General features: G+C 38.8%; 1 protein-coding gene across 1 annotated transcript in view; it reads right to left on the bottom strand.

Annotated features, from left to right (window-relative positions):
• Positions 1-17,362, bottom strand: part of LOC309671390 (bifunctional heparan sulfate N-deacetylase/N-sulfotransferase 3) — a gene marked incomplete at both ends in the record, with an annotated part of 59,487 nt that overhangs the window by 19,307 nt on the left and 22,818 nt on the right. Inside the window, 3 exons of the mRNA XM_082482616.1 lie at positions 8,083-8,211; positions 10,864-11,049; positions 14,497-14,651. Of these exons, the coding sequence (XP_082338742.1) occupies positions 8,083-8,211; positions 10,864-11,049; positions 14,497-14,651 (470 nt within the window). The remainder of the gene's footprint in view (positions 1-8,082; positions 8,212-10,863; positions 11,050-14,496; positions 14,652-17,362) is intronic.

Genomic DNA, 17,362 nt, shown 5'->3' with positions numbered 1-17,362 from the left:
TTTTTTTTCCTTCCTTACCAAGCTCCCTGGTATTCTCTACATTGGGACAGAAGTGCTGTATGGTGAGCAACACTAGCTGCTCTGATGGAAAACTGCAGAGTGGTTATCTTTGTGTTGGGCAACCTGCAAATATTCTCACTCCTTTCCATATATCCTGATAAGCAAAAAGCACCTTGCTTCACATTCAAACTCCATTTTACACAAACCTTTTGCAAATGAATAAGTTGCACTTACAACTCACTCAATATTTTTTTATAAGAAAAAATTGGTAATAACCATTTCTTATGGACTGGGCATATCTTTCTTTTTGTTACCATATATAAATCTATTGCAGGCAATCCAACTTGAATAAATTCATGCTATTAAACCGATCATCACGGTACTTTTGTCATGGGCACTGTGTCACCCTCCAGTCTGCGCAACAACATTAGAAGGCAGCATTGAAGCCTCCCAACTCAATGAAGTTAAGCACGACACTTTAAAATGAAGTTAAATTATGACTGACAATTAATTAGGTGATCGCTGCTAGGCACTAGAAGCAGATGCATTGCCAATTTAGTATATTGCTGATATTTTAGCTACTGAACAAACGTTTACAGGCCACAAGAGTATGTGTAACTCTCAGAACGCCTATATTCCAATTAATTTGGCATTGCGCACACTGTGTTTGCAGTTCTGATATTGTCTCCACGTTACTCAGAAGAGTTTTGTTTCACATATTCAGAGACTCAGTAACAGCTGGTTTTTATCCATTAGGCAAACAAAGCGATAGAATAATGAATTAGATTGCAGTTCATGCTTGAATATATATTTTTAAGAGTTGAAAGATATTCCTTTTAGACCTGTATGCTACCAGAAAAGCTGTGCTCAATTCCACCTCGGAGAGATTCCAGTTTGCAACTCCCTTTTTTGTTCTGAGGCTGTCCCACTGGTTTCACAGCTGCCACGGATCTGTCCACTTGCAGAGACGGCAAGCCAACTCGCTGAATTTGATTGTAGTGTCTCCACTACAAATACGACTGAGCCAGGGAAGAATCGTAAGATCAAACAAAATTATGCATTTGGTGTAGTTCTGAATTGGCCATCTGACAGTCAGGAAACCTGAGTTTATTTTCAGCTATTGCACAAACTTTTTTTGCCTTTCTCTGTAAATTGCTCATTACCCTTGTGACTCAGTTTCCCAACTGGCAGGACTGTCCAAGCAACTTGCTTCACTAATAGCTGTAAACCACTTGGACAGGGCTTTCCATTTGAGAATTTTGAAGAACGGCAAAGTTTTCCTATTGCCCACAATTTCAATGCATTTATTGTACACCGTTACAAGGAATCACCTCTAATTAGATAGCTGATCCCGTCTGTTCCACAGGCTTTCCATGCTGCCTGTTCATTTAAGGGGTTTTATATTTTGTCTATTCCATCCACAAAATACCAGACTCTGGCTTTTATGGGTGGGTTGTGAAGAAGAGAGAGGAAGGCAAGGAATACTTGCATTTTGCAGTCGCCCAAAATGCTAGGCAAAACTGACTTCCCCCCTGCCCCAATTCATGGCAACTCCCCAAATTATCGTTGGAGTTCCCAAGAGTTCCTAAAACGGGAATCAGAGGACAGGGAAGAGATGCAACTGTTGCCTTTCTCACTCTCCCACGAAGTGGGCCAAGCCTGCCGAAGTGAACCAGTCCACCAGAGAAGCCAGGCTATGCTCCCAGTGGCAATACCATGGGATGCCGAGAATAAAGCCCACCCATCAGAGCTCAGGGAGGTACCTGCACATCAGCGTGCTTCTCAACACATTTGTCATCTTTCCTGCCTCTCACACTCCATACAATTAAATATGAGGTTGTGCAAAGTGGGACACACAGAAAGATTTGAGCCTGAATGCCTTTGGTTTTGTATTTTCCTCTGTAGTCCCAAAGCCTGACTATTCATCTTTTTCAGGGTCACATTAAGATACAGTAGGTTCTGCTGATGCTCATATAAATCCTCTCATTTTCAGTCCTAAAGGAGATAATTTCTCCCTTGCTGCAAGTCAATTAGCTTAATAACAGTTCTCCTCACTGTAACTTGGGAGAGGTAAAAATTAGAGGAAAATAATACTTACAACTGAATGCATACAAAGATTACAATTATTTTAAGATCAATCAGACACAGGGCCTACACCATTAACCGTTGTCCCTCTCGATCAGCACTGCTGTAACCATACGGAGAACACACAGCTGGCTACACATTAGTTTCATTGTTGGGCTGTCAACCACTTGAAGGCTTTCACCAAATTCCTCTCCACAGGGCATTTTCCTTTTTCTTTAGATCTGCAGACACATAGTACTTTGGAAGGAAGTGCATGTAAGTGCATGTAATGCAAATACTGTATTCTGTTCCGTTTGTTTTTCTTGAGGGCAGAAAAGGTATAGAATATTTTAATGAACTGTTGTTTTTCCTTAAATATTCATCTTGTAGGATAGCAAAGCTCCCAGTCTTCATCATCCATCATTCAAAGGATATTTTAGGACTGGGTAACGTGTGCCTTCTACAAAGTTAAACTGAAACACCTTAATTTTTACTTATGCTACTGGAAAAGGAGAAGCATACAATATTAGACCACGTTTCTCATCAAAGTTGCAGTCTTATATTAAGAAAAACTGAGTTTACTAGATTACTTGGATTTTAGAATCAAAATATACCTTCCACGTCATCATTTGAAAACTAAACTGAACAGAAACAAATTGAAATAAACTTTCGGAAGAAAATCTAAAGAAGTGGTAGAAAGCAGATGAGATATACTCCTTTTTGTATTGTTTATCTGCTTCATCAATTTTATTTTTATTATTGAAACTCTGCACTTCGAAAAACAGTAAGCTTTTCCATATATAAAAAAAAAAAATAGAACTAGTAGGTCTGTCCTGCGTTTGACCTGTTTATCTTGTCCAGCATGCCGTCTACAGAGGCAGATGGCACCAGAGATACGTATGAGGGAAGTACAGGACACTCTACAGCTGGGAGATGTGTGAAAAACAATCCCCTATGAAAGCCTTCCCTGCTTTCAAGGGTTACATAAAGCGTGGAAGTCTATATGGAATCCATGTCTTAACAATGACTACAGGCATGAATATCCAATCAAATTTAATTCTGTATTTCAAATCTTGGTAAGTTCTTGATGTCAAAAACACTACCTTGGAGGAAGATCCGGATACAATTCTCATTTAAATTCTCATTTAATTGGCTATCCTCTGGTTTTCTGTTTCAAGACAAGTAACAGGTGTTCATTGCCTAGGTAATTCATGCAATTTCCAACTTGCTTCTGTTTCCATCTCTTTTCAAATATAATCAATCTTGATCATTTTGATTTCTCTTCAAACTGGAGTCTTTCTCAGTCCTTCATAGTCCTCTTCAGTAAACTGCTTCCGGTTTTGCACATAAGATTGAGTCTCCAGAGTGTTCTGGATGAACGTGTACCATGGATTTCCACAACTTCATTATACAACTCTCTGCGGTTTTTTCTAACTCTATTCCTTCCACAGTGCATCAATGCCTTAACAAATAGGGAACGTGGATATACTTAAATATTATACCACTAAGAGGAACAACAATGGGAAGGGAAATGGGAAAAATCCCACTGACTGAGCTGTGCAAAATGTGCAGATCCACATGTTAAGCTTATCAATTCATGTACATTCCACGGAATCCGAATGTACAAACTCACAGACAGGAACCTTTCTCTTCTGTTACTGGGATATAACACGCTGTTCACAACAATGCCTTTTTAAATTGCCTTAACTATAAGCAAGTTATTTCGTAGAAGAGTTAACTCATTTACCTATTGTCTGTAGCACAGAGTAAGCTAACACACCATTTGCATCAACTTAGGTTGCTGGCCATGCAGCCTCAATGAGAACAAGAGCTGCTCAACATGTTTGCCTCTTACTCTGTAGCCTCCACCAGCCCGGTGGGACAGGTGAGTGGATTTCAAGTGTTCATCTGACAAGAGCTGCTCTAATAGCTCATCTCTAATAGCTACTCTCATGAGAGAACCTGCACATCATTAAAGAAAATGCTGCATGCAATATGTCGTGCTGTCCTTAGCAGAATCCTGCTCCAGTCACAATTTTTACTGTTCCTGGAAAGATGAAGGGTGCATAGCCTTTATATTTATGTATTATCGTAACACGTATAGCTTATTCACCAAGACAGTCAGATTTGTTAAGTTCCTGTCAAGGACTGAACAGTTCTGTTATAAATCAAGTAATTTTGCAACAGACAGCCTTAGTTACTCAGTTAATCAAATTTTGGTACTTAAATCCGCTGCAGCACATGCACAAGCTAAAAGAAGCTTATTTGTAACTTAAGTCTCTGAAGACTTTATTCTATCAGTGCTTTTTGAACTGTTCTGGTCTCAGTTCTTACCTAGCATATTTTGTTGTACACGTTCCACACTGACTACCTACAGAAACAATGGCTATGGCACAGACAGGTAACTAGTACAGACATATTTCCATAAAGAAGCAATATGTATGTACGTCCCTAGTTGCAGACGAGGAAAATATACAGTGGCACACAAAGAAACACTCAAATAGTTTTTATAAAAGCATGTTCGGTTCAGCTATGTTTAGTTTGGCTTGGTTCTTAGGTCTAATTATTTCCAGAGTGGCTCAGAAGTATTGAGAGTCCTGTCAGTATTGATGGAGATTTATTAGCAAACCTGACAAGAAATGATACAATTGATGGCAGCGTGTATACCTGCCTCATCATTATGTATAACGCAAGGTCTGATTGTTCACTGCCTTCATCATTGACAGGACGTATTTAGGAGAACGGTACAATTTCATTCTAAGACATTTCAGAGAAATTTGTTCTATTAATCCAAGAACCTCACCGAATATTGCAGACAGAGGAAGACAAATCTGCAGTAACTGAAGAGTCTAACAAGTTTATCAGGAAAAATACTTGCTAAAAAGTACTGTGCTAGGAAAAAAGTAACAGTGCGAAATAATAAAACAGCGAGCTGTCTGATTGGATACTTATCACCAAGGACTTCTACAATCCAGATGTTCCTTGTGGCTTTGCTACAAAATTCCCTGGCTGAACTACTCCAAGTCACACAACCTCCCTCTAAGTCCATTCATTATCCAACGGGTAATGTGGGGAAAATAATGCTGGTGTACTAATACTACAGGGGTGCTGAAGGCTTTTTTTTTTTTTTTTTTTCTTTTTCCCTGTAAAACATTTTGTGCAAGATCCTGATACATACAGTATGATCTTGCCTAAGGGCTGCTGAAGCCAGCAAGATCTTTAACAGAGGACAGACATAGAAAATACTACTGGAAAAGCAGATAGTGTGTTATATTACTACTAAGGCTCTTTTTCGGCTTGGTGGCACTTCAGCATTCTAGATGCCTTATGAACACAACAGGCATAGCTGTCAAGATCACTTTACAGCCACCATCAGATCGCAATCAAACCAGCAGTGTGGGGGCATAAATGAATACGCAATAAATACAGCTTGCCAACCACAAGATTAGCTGCTCCAACAAACCAACTCTTAGTTCCCATATAAAATATAACTAGCAGAGATCATTTGCAGAGCAGAATTTCCCGATGTTTTTCTTACCTGCAGGACTTCTGCCTGCACAATGCCCTGGGAACAGGGCAATAATGCTGGTTCTCATGTCAAAAGCTTACAGATGCACATACGGTCCTGTGGTTTCTTTTGTGGTTTATTCTACAGATTGTGGTTGATCTGGCATACTATAAGGAAGCAGAGCCTCTCTTGTGAATAGCTACCATTACACAGCCAAACCACAAAGAAATTTTGGGCTTTATTCTTAGAGGCATTTATTTCAGTCTCGGGTACTCAGTTTCTAAAGCCTCAGCCTAGTAACTTACACCTCAGAAACTATATTCACTTAAGATCAATTATCCAAATTAAACCAGGAAATGGAATGAAGGACTTTGTTAAGATTTACATTTAATTTACATGCACATTTTCCATTCTTGGAAACTAAATATTTATGTACTCATTACTGAGAATATTATTTAGCTGCCATTGTAAAGACTCCTAGGTAATGTTTCTTCTTCTTAGTTTTGCATCAGTGAAAAACAATGTAGAGAAAATGCCTCATAATGGAATTTTGCATCCTGTGAAAAGCTGGGTGTTTCACATTAAGAAATCCCAACAATTTTGATGAAAACAGAGAAAAGCTTAAGAAGTCCGAAATGCCACTTCATAATTAGACAAATTCCTAAAGCTACTTAGTTTTCATTGGAATGCCTAATCTTTGCCCAACTCTGACTTGCAAATTATGGTATAAACACATGTAATACTCAAAAAACCACAAAGATGCAAACCCTAATCTTTAAATTGATTACATGCCAGGCTAACGCTCAGAACTTTAGAAACCATTTATAAACAGATGTTTAAAACCAGACACATCATCTTTTCAAAGGAAAATCCTTAAAAGGATTGCAAGAATTTGTCTTGGGCAAATTTTGGCCTAATGTTCATTTACAGTTGGATTTAGAAAACAGTGCATTTAACTTCTGTTCTTTTAGTATGTATTGTATTGGGGATATCCTATTTCTCAGAACTAGGTGATCACACCGTTTACATTGCGATGCATAGATCAAAGACCTATTGGTAAGATATAAAAAGCCATTACTGTACTCACATTCAAGGCTCTAATGCAGGCATGATCAAACTTCTATGATTAATACCAATAATCCCGATTGTTTCATTGCTTGTCTTGTCTTCCCCTCCATTCTCTTCATTCTCTTAATTTGACAGGCTTATGCCTCGAGCAGCCATAATAAATTTTGCTGTTTCCCTACTGTTGTAAGACAGTAAAATATTTTTTTGCTAAGTTGTGGCAGCGTTTCAATATGGACTATAGTTTGTCCTGATTCAAAATGTTGTTACTATATGTCTTCCTCTAAGTCTCACTTGTTAAGCTAGTAGCTCTTAGTTAAAATCAGAGTACCAATACCCTTAAGTACCAATACCCTCCCCATCCAAGGAATTTTCACCTCTGTTAACGTGTTGTGCCTGAAATGATATATATCATCAAAGTCAGGACTGGGACTACTGCCATCCTCTAGAAGGGAGACCACATGTGTGCTGAGGAAGTGAAGTTTTTATTTCCCAATTCTGTTATATGAACATGAAAAGGGAGAACAAAACACAGTAAGGGCTCTCAAAGAACCAAAACTATAGTCTGAAAGAATTTGAGGCTCAAAAAACAGACCTGCATATAAATTGGTGAAGTAGCTGACAGAAGCTTTTTTCCTTTGGACTTCCACTAAATTGTGGAAGATTTTAAAAGGGCACAAACATATTCAGGGTATTATTCCAAAAGCTTTGACTGGAAATGTTTTATTCCCTTTGGTGTTCTGAAAAAAATGAGTCCTAGTGATTACATTAGTATAAAACAAGTGAATTTTCTTCATATAATTCATATGGACTTCAGATCAAGAACTCACCTAAAAGGTTGTCTAAAAGGTCAGGTTTGATGCAAATGACCTAATCCCATGCCATGCTGCTCTCTTCTGTCAGTATTCTGTAGTTTCATAGCCTTGTTTGTCGTTAATTCTTCCATTAAAGATAAGGTTAAGCAGATGTATTAACTGCGTGGTTTGTTTACTTGGATCTTTTCAATGAAGCTATTATCAATCAGCAACTGAAAATTCTCAAAACAGATCTAAGCGCAAGCACTCCTTGATTCCAACTTTCTCAAACCAATGAGTGTTCTCTAATTTCTGATTATTAATTTGGCAGAGCAGGAAAATGGACTTCACCTGAGGCACACGTCTCATAGTGATATCAGTTCTTAGTGTTTGAATTCTTTCTTAAAATCTTACTTCATGCTAACTTCATTACTAACAAAACACTTGTCAAAAAAAAAGTAGACGTTATCTTTGTAGAACAAACAGAACATACATAATATTAGTTCTTAAATTAATTAACTGAAAAAGCAGAAGAGCTCACTGTGACTAATCACTACTCTTTGGGAGACCCAGCTGAGTAGCCTAGAAGCATTCAGTAACTTCTCCTTTAGCTAGTTTTTAAAAAACATTTCGAAATTACACTGTACTTACTGGATTGAGAACCACTGTGAAGAACAACTCTCCTCCTTGAATACTTTTGTCTAGTTCCTTTGGCCCTCCAGGATACTCTTTGTAGAAAATTGTGTGGGTGAATAAGCCACAAGTTTGCCTAGGAAGCACCTGAATTTATTTTAAAAAAATAGATTTTAAAAAAAAAAATTTAAGAGAAGTTCACAAAACAAAAACGTTTATACTTTTAATGAGATAATAAATGCCTGACAAGTAACACACACATAACTGATAAAGTTCCTTTGTGATATCTGCTGGGTAGATTTGGCATCACAACTTTGCCAGAAGTCAATAATAATCTAGTTGAATTAATACACTGACGCACCAATAAACAGTGCTTACTGAAAGCAACATTTTTATTATCAGTGAAATCATAGTGTTCAAAAATTAATCACATTTTGTTTGAAACTGGAGATTGATCTCAGTCTGAGTTACAACTCAGCAACCTCCTCAAACTAATTTTACCCGTACCACCTGATCCTAAAACCAGGTATTTGAAGTCCGGTCAAAGATTTCTAAGATTTTAAAAGAATTTGAAACACAATCTGAAATATTATCAGTCGATATTGTATTAGTCAGTTCCGCTTTTTATTTGAACTATGTCTTTGTTGCAAATTTAAACTGGAATTTGAAAGTCAATATATTCAATATATTGACCACCAATAATAATTCTACACTGTCACATGATGAATTTTGCTGATAATGCTCACACTGTAAGAAAGATCTGCTTCTCATTCGACCATGCTAGTTTTGTGAGACCAGTTGCAATAAAAAGTAGGATAAAGAAACTATTTTTAAAAACATGCAAAGAACAAGTCTTTTGAATAGGAAGAACTAACAAACGCAGTTAGGTTTTCCAGCAGAACTTCAAAATATGTTCAATTTCAGAAAATAATTTGCCGGAGAGTATTTCAATTATGTCTATTTTTTTATGAAAAATCAACAGCTGAGTATTGATGTTCATGTATAATTCTTGAACTGGGATTGTTTTCAAACATTTTAAACCAATTTAGAGCATTTATTATATGATAGCTTAAACTTTTAAAGCATACAAATCCCTTACTTGACACAGACTGTGGTTTCATAGATACTCTTTATTTCTTGTAGTTTCATTTCTCAACATCTTTTTTGTAATGTAGAGAATCCTGTGACCACAGATCATAAATTCTGTGTTGTCAGAAAATGGATGGAATTTGTACGTTTGCTATAAACTTGCATATGCCTTTTAAAAACCTTTGGATTTCACTGATGAAATATGAGAACAATTCTTCACAGAGGCAGGGAATGAAGCCGTACTGGATGGGAAATGCTCTGGCACGTCTTACACAACGATTTTATTACCAAATGTATTCATCACTATAAGCCTGCAGATGTAAAATATTAATACATTTTGCCCTGGAGAACTGAAAGCTTCAGACTCCCAAAACAGGTGGTTTTATACAACTGTTCTTGGAAATAGAATTTTGGCCCCAGTGTCCTTGTGTTAAATCTCATTACGTGTCTGCCACTGACATGTTTTTACAAAAATTTATGAAAGAGATTTTTGGAGATTCGGAGCGTCAATCAGTCTTCCTCAAATGCTTCGCGCCCCCTGAGCATACGCACAACCCCATTATTTTACAGGCAGCTATCGCTTCGAGGAGAACAAACTGTAGCTCAAATCTGTATGGTGTCAATTTTTTTCCTGGATGTCTGGAGATCATTTTAGTTTGCTTCATCCAAAAATAGATCAAAACTTTTAAATATTATTATTTTGCTTGGAAAAGTGGTATCCATGGCAACTCGAGGACAATACCAGAATTCTGTTTAAGCCAAGTGGCAGTCATGCTAAGGAACTTGACTCTCCAAAACTGCTTGTTGTAGCCAGAGGGATAACACAGTAAACACACTAGGATCTCTCCCATTCACCGCTCTCCTACACGCTCCAAAATCAAGTATTTTGGAAAGTTGTTTTGAAACACTTCTCAGATTATAATGACAATATGTGAATCAGAAATAGCCTACGCCCCAGTGACCAGATGGTATTAGCATAACGCCTTCCCTGTCAGTTGTGTATAACCCCTTTTGGCAAACACTGCTGTCAGCGAACAACGCTGTGAATTGTGGAATACAGCAAAACGGGGTGATTTGACTTGTGGCTGCCTCAACAGTGCAGTTGCATAGCCTGGCGGGGGAAGTGGTGTGTGTGTGTCTGCCTTGCCTCCAACCTTCCGAGTGTTTGCCCCGCATCCAGATGGATGGCCTGGGCCCAGAGGCTAGCTGTGGGGTGAAGCCACAGCGCAAAGCACAGTTCACATTCCTGTATGGCAGGAAGCAAAACGAGGGCAACTCTGCACCATTCAAATGGAAGAAAAAAGTATTTATGCACCAAGATCCAGATTCTCAGCTGGCATAAACTGGCAAAACTCTTTTGCAGTTAATGGTCCTATGCAAATTAAAAACCTGCTAGAAATCTAGCCCATAATATCCTGTTAAAAGCTGCAAAGTTGACTTCTTCCTTGAGCTCTCTGAACCAGTATCATCAGTAGGACTAGAACAGTTACCAGCGGGCTGCCTGGAGGCCACCTTCATCAGCAGTAACATCACCAGCAGCAGACTGATTTTAATTAACAAGACACTGTCAAATATATCTTGCCACTTATGCATAGCAATATGTGCTTCTCACAATGTGAACTTTCAGGATACTGTGCTTTTCTGCTTAAAAATAAACTGTTGATAAAACGGTAGAGTGGTTGCAATATGAACATCACAAATACAACTCACCATGATATTTTTGTGGATGAAGCCTCGTCTATACCTTGCTGGCTTCAGATGCGGGTATTCCTCTGTGCTGGTAACTCTGATATTCCAGACCTTTTTCCAGGCGTCATAAAGTTGAACATGTACTGGATAGACTCCAGAATGGTGTGGAGCCACTGCGTAGCCCAAATCAGTTGGAATACCATGTTCCTAAAACATAAAACAATGACTGCTTTCAAAAATTTAAGAAACTTGATGTTTTGGCGTTTTTCAAATCCTTTGTTTGTGAGAGATCAAGAACAGGTCTGAAATGCAAATAATGGCGATATCAAAATATGCTGATATGTAAAGGAGGTGGAAGGCAGCATGGTGAAGATGAAACGCAGGATTTTAATACAAAAGCCTTTTTAATAAATATTTTTATGAGTATGTAGGGAAGAGTGATATAGATGTATTTTATGTTGATTTCTTCAATCAACACTAAACAGAAAGCTGCACTCTTTCAAGTTCTTGCAAGGAATCTGCTCACAGACTAAGAATTCAGAGAGAAAATTACTGGCACGTATTCAACACAACAGGTAGCATTTGGCAGTTAAAATAACAAAAGTGTGATTTCCACTACATGTCCCTACACAATTACTCGGGATTGTTAGTGGAATTTCACAGAGACACTGCATTTCCCCTCTAGTCCAGCTGAAACATAAAACCATATTAAAAAACAGCTTAACCATTGTGGCGCCATTTTAAAAAATGAGAAATGATAATGACATGTAAAATTCCAAGGATAATAGGCAGATGTTGTAGACTAACCCCTTTTGTAACACATCTTCTATTTTTGCAGACTCCTGTCATTTATCTTGCTTACACACCGACCTTGCTGGTATTAACTTCCCTTGACTTCCGATATATTTTCTCTCCAGTTTCTGGTTTCCAACATACTCCAATGAATTTTGACAACTTTTCTACTTTCTTTCAGGTTACTTTTCAAAGAACAGTTTATAGCAGGTATTTCTTTGGTAGACTGATTAGCAGCATACACGGTCCGTAAGATGTTGTTGTGTTGCAACGCTCTAGGAAAACTGCCTTTGCACAACCTTTGAATTCTGTTTGAGTTTTTTATATGGTTTGCATTTTTATGGTGTCTGGTCATCTTCACCATATTTTCGAATCATACTTGCATGCAAAGGTAAGAGCTGGTTGATACCTGGGTCTCTTCCTTTGAATAAACTAGTTACTAAGGAATATGAGAAACTCTAAGTCTTATCTTAAAGAAAAATGGGTGCGTGGCCTTAGCAAAATCATATTTCTTCATCTTTTCTGGAGCAGGACTGGACTACTGCAGGAAAGCTAACGTACTGGAATTAAAAAGCTTAAATAGTCAGGAATCAATATTAGATGTATCTGTTATAATTTAAATATGACAACTTTACTAACAGCTCAAAACAAAGCAAACTCCCAAAAAGCATCATTTGCTTCTGCTCTGAAAGAACACGAGAAATAAGACATTAAAGGTGTGAAGCCTGCAAGGGAGAAAAGCTTTTTTTTTTTCCCTCGTTAAAGAGCTACTTTGAACCTAGTGCAATAGCATGTGTAACAGACAGGTATGGTTTAATCACAGTTGAGAACCCTACTATCTATAGTTAAAAAACTGGTGAAATTCTTATTTCCCTTTAGCAACCTATGGCACACATAACGGGGCATAAGATTTTACCACCCTGATGCAGCTTTTGGAATTCTTGTAAGGCCGTACCGCTCCTGGGTAAGATCCAAACCCCCCATCAGCGACCCCGCTGCACCCAGGCAGCGCGTCAGCTACTGCTTTACAGCTGGGGTGCACCATGTGTAATCTGCCAAAGTAGTAATGAGTAAGATCTGGCCTGTTGGTTTGACTGCATGGGGGGATAAAGAACGGATACGCCATCAGTGACACAGCTTTACACTATTTAATACCATTGCAGATATTTCAATTCCTCTTCATTTTATCTTTTCTACTTCCCTTAAGCATGCACAAACATCAGAAAGAAAAATCTTTACAGAACATGAAGAAATTGCATTCTCTAATGTCCCATTTAATCTCCATTCAGCTATAAACAAACGTCTGACTTTTAAGTGTTTTTCCTCAAGTTTTATAATATGCAGTAATAAATACGTAATTAAAATCTTTCATTCTAATTATGAGCCTATCATCTTCAATGTATCAGTGTCTCCATTATTTCTTAGTGACTGTAATTCCCAAGTTGAGCATTTCACACACAATATACACATTCAGTTTGATAATGCATGAGGCATCACCAAGTTCAGCCTCTTTCAAAAAAGCAGGATACTTATCTTTGTTATTAATTTAAATGTTGTAACTTACCTAAAACAGGGTTGAATATGAATTATTCTAATAACGTACTTTAATGATTACATACTGTAGACCAATCCCAGATGTCTTAGGTCACACCAGAACTACAAGAACTAATTTAATTTCCAGTGGAGCTTGCAACAGTACACAGGATCACAGAAAAAAGGGAATTTTGGACACACAATTTTTAAATTTTCATGGTTCTCACTTCTACTGAAATGCTTTCTTAAAAGGAAGCAGTAGAACTGAGCTGGCCTGTACTCTGTACTACTACACTTTACTATAAACTTGGTCAAATCTTTGCTTAAAAGAAAGCACGTACCTTCCTTAAAAGCAAAGTTTTCAAATACAATTTTTAATTCCTTGATATACGAGGTCTCTACCTTCCTCCTACACTCATTGACACATGACCATCAGCGCACTCTTTTTTGCACTGGTATTTCAAGGAACAAAGCCAGTACCTGCTAGCCAAAGAGCCACCAGTGTGTTTTGAAAAGGGAGAATGAAAATTAGGCTGTTGGAAGAGTAGATATATTTCAGCAAACAAGTTAGGTTTGCTTGGAACATTTCTTCAGACAAATATGTACTATGTATGGCAGTTTGGTTGGGTTTTATTGTAGGAAAGTAACTGTAGAGAAAAGGGTATGTCTGTTTCTCTAGTATCCTCAGACCTAAAGATCTGGCTTTGTTTTTTCTTATATTCTCACCGAAACATTTTTTTTCAGAGCTTTGCTGTGAATAAATAATTAGGAAAGGCAATGCTTTTCAAAACAAGGTTTTACAAAGCTGATCCAAAGGAAACATACAAGATGTTATTAGGTATCACCGCAGAAAAGCATCTTTGAAAATGTGGCATGCTTTATGAAAACACTGCATGTTAGGATTAATGAAGTCACTTAACGCGTTCTGATGGAGTATTTATTCTTTCAGAAAACTGTCTTTTTTTGCCTAATTTTAACAATGGGCTATTTGGACAACATTTTATTTAGGAAAATATTGAAATAGATGAATTTTCATCTATATTGACTTTCCAAGATGGGAATATATTAACTCTTCATTCTGAAAGAAACTTTCCATTCAAAATTTTTCATGAAGTAATACAAAAAAAATCAAACTTCAATTGAGAAGGAAATCCAAACTGTAGAGAAACAGGATTTTCCTAGCACAAAACAGAGTGATTGCAAAAAGCACTTTTTTTAATCAAAACTTTTTTTTTTTTCAATTTGTTGAGATTAAAATAAATTCTAAAAGGATTGATTTTGCAAGAAAATTGGCCTAAATTCAATATAAAATGCAAAAATATAACTCACTAAGGCAAATTTTTTGTTGAGGATCATCTGCTCCACCAGCGACGACTCATTGTGGAAGAGGTGAGGCTGCATGTGACTCCACATATGGGGAAACCACCAAAACTCATCTACAGACCTCAACAACAGGTCATCGCCTTCATCTTCCTCTTCAGTGCCTGGAAAAAAAAAATAAAAAAATCTCTGAATTAAAGCCTCTACTTTCATTATATTTTTTACAAATGTTTGAAAATAGAAGAAAGAAATAAGCACAATGAAATGCGACCATTTAAAGTACTGAGGATTTTAAATGTTTCCAAGTACCTATTCCTTTTCCTGAAGTAATTATAGCCAAGTAAAAGACTGAGGGCCCTGTTTTCACAGCATTTTGAAAGCATGGTGCAACACTGTCATAGCACATGCATGTGCTATATTAGTAACATCAGTAGCTAAGGGATGGAATCAGAGAAATTGTATACAAGACAGTTTAATACAGACTATTAATGAAAATGTTGTCAACTCTCTTCTGGTATTCCTTATCCAAAGTAAATTCACTCCCCAATCTGACTTCTTTTCCTTTCATTACCTATGATATGTGGAAGTATTTTTTCCAGCAGCCGTTTCAGGATATTATGCATAATACAATTATTTTCTCTTCCCTGCTAATTCCTACCTTTCTGATCATGATCTATTCAGGAGTTCCCAGAAATGTGAATCTTTGAGGAGACTTTAAGGGTGGCTGGAGCTCACCAAGACATTTCTCAGACCCCAGGCCTGTTTCTTCAGACACTCTTCTGCCTGTTCCTGAGGATGCGGTGTGGGGAACAGGCCCCGCAGTCATTCTAACTGCGGCGCTGATGAAGAGGAATCGCTTGGGCAGCAGCCTACGGCCCTGCTGTTCTCCCCCACCTCTCAAGCTGCAGCCAGAGCGGTAACGAAGCCAGTGGCGGGGCCTATCCTCAGACCCTGAGCCGCCTGGCCACTTTGACGCTCCTAAATCCTCCAGCCTGCAAGAGAAGCAGCCGCACCGCAGCTACCCCCTGGGCCGGGCCCCTGCTCCCCAGGGTGCCAGCAGTGGGGGCTGGCTGGGACCCCCAGCACTCCTGAGGCCGTTTGCCTTAATGCGAGGGCAATGACGGCCCGCTCTCGGTGCTCGGGCCTGTGCCTCGGCTCTCGCTAACCTACTCGCAGAGATTCAGCCCGGGTATCTGACCGCACCTCTGGGACGGCAAGTGTCAGGGTCTAATCGGGACACCCCTTCCACCCCCCAGGCCCAGACACATTGATCCTAGTCCCAGTGCACTTTTAATGACAAAGTCCTGTCAAAGGCAGCCAAATTTAAATAACCCATTAATAAGCTACCATACAAAGACTGTACGAGCTGAACTTTGACATCCTATAGCTTAACACGTCTTCATGCTGTGCCTGCTTCCTGCTTTCCTGGCTGTTCCTATTCCCAACAACCAACACAACTTGACGAATCCTTTCTCTCTCTCAACATTTTGCAACATCTATTCTCCTTTTCCAGTCTTTTAGCCAAACATTCAGCTCCAATGCTTTCTGCATCAATATGGCCACACTCTCACTAACCCTATATGCCTTTTACTTTTTCCTCTCTCCTTCCGCAAACCTCGTCTGACATACCTTCACTGTGGTGATTTTATTCCTCATTACCTCTGAGGGAACTACAGCAGCGAATGAAAAATACCAGCAGACATATCTAATGATGTGTCAATATTTGTAGGATCATTAGATTTTAGGACTCCATGTGAGTCCATGGGGCCCTGTGTGATGTTCACATGCTAAAAAACTGGCAGGAGTGCCTGAAGGTCATACGATAGACAGCCAGATTGGGGAGGGGAAGCCATATCAAGCAAGGCAGAAAGCCACAGCAAGGGATGGGCTGTAACAGAGACAGGCTCAACTCATGCCGCTTACAGCTAGTAATGGGATTGGTTTGTACTACAAACCACGCAATACCTTTGCCTAATCCTACTCAGCCAAACCCAGGAAACCCACACTCATTTTCCCTCCAGAGCATCTGAACTGTCAACCGAGGCAAAAGAAATGGTCTGGAAAGTACCTCTGCCTGCTGAGACACTGGCAGGTGACAAACTTGGCAGTCAGGACCATTTTGCTGGGCTATTCTAGGCAAAAGAAAGGGGAGGATGGGATGGGAATGGACGGAGCAAGTGATGTCCCGAATGTGAAAAAGTTAAGGCATCTCTAGTCTCTCTGAACTGTGCAGGTGACACCTGGATTGCAGAGGACCTTTTCCAAGTGTAGCTGAAATCTGCTGAGCCCAAGAGAGACCTGTGGGGGAACGGTGCAGCCCCAGCTGCTTTCCTCTCCAGCTCTTCAGCTTTAAAATAACGGACTTCTTTCCCTGCCTCTTCTCTGCTTAATATGTCAACTAATACTGACCGAGGTGCGCAGCTGAGCGTAAGAAGAGGAATGCTCATGCCTCTGCTATGTAACATGCACGGCAGTCGAGCATATTCAAGTTCTGTATATCTTTCCTTAGTTTTGAACAAATCTGGTTTTGGTTCCTAGTCTCAGCTAACATGTCACTTCACTTCCCTCTTTACATATTAATATCCCTCAACTATGACATTACCTTGTGTTGTCTTTTGCCTCTCTCTTCCAGGCTCTGAGGCAGTCCTATTTCACATGCGTGTCTTTTTCTTTCTGTTTTTCAGTAGAGAACACCTTCTTTCTTCTATATCCCATCCTATTTAATACTTTATCTTCTATTTCTCCCTATTTCTACAGTGGTTTAAGTATAAAATTATTTTTATGGGTAATATATATTGCTATATCTCTACTGTAGAAATTAAACTATCCAAAAGGATAAACTGTGGTAGCTCAACAGATGTCTCAATGAAGTCAA

This window comes from Vanellus vanellus, assembly GCF_965231255.1.
Source record: "Vanellus vanellus genome assembly, chromosome: 4".
NCBI classification, from domain to species: Eukaryota; Metazoa; Chordata; class Aves; order Charadriiformes; family Charadriidae; genus Vanellus; species Vanellus vanellus.
Note: the sequence above shows the minus strand (reverse complement) of the source record. Positions and strands in the feature narration are given on the sequence as shown.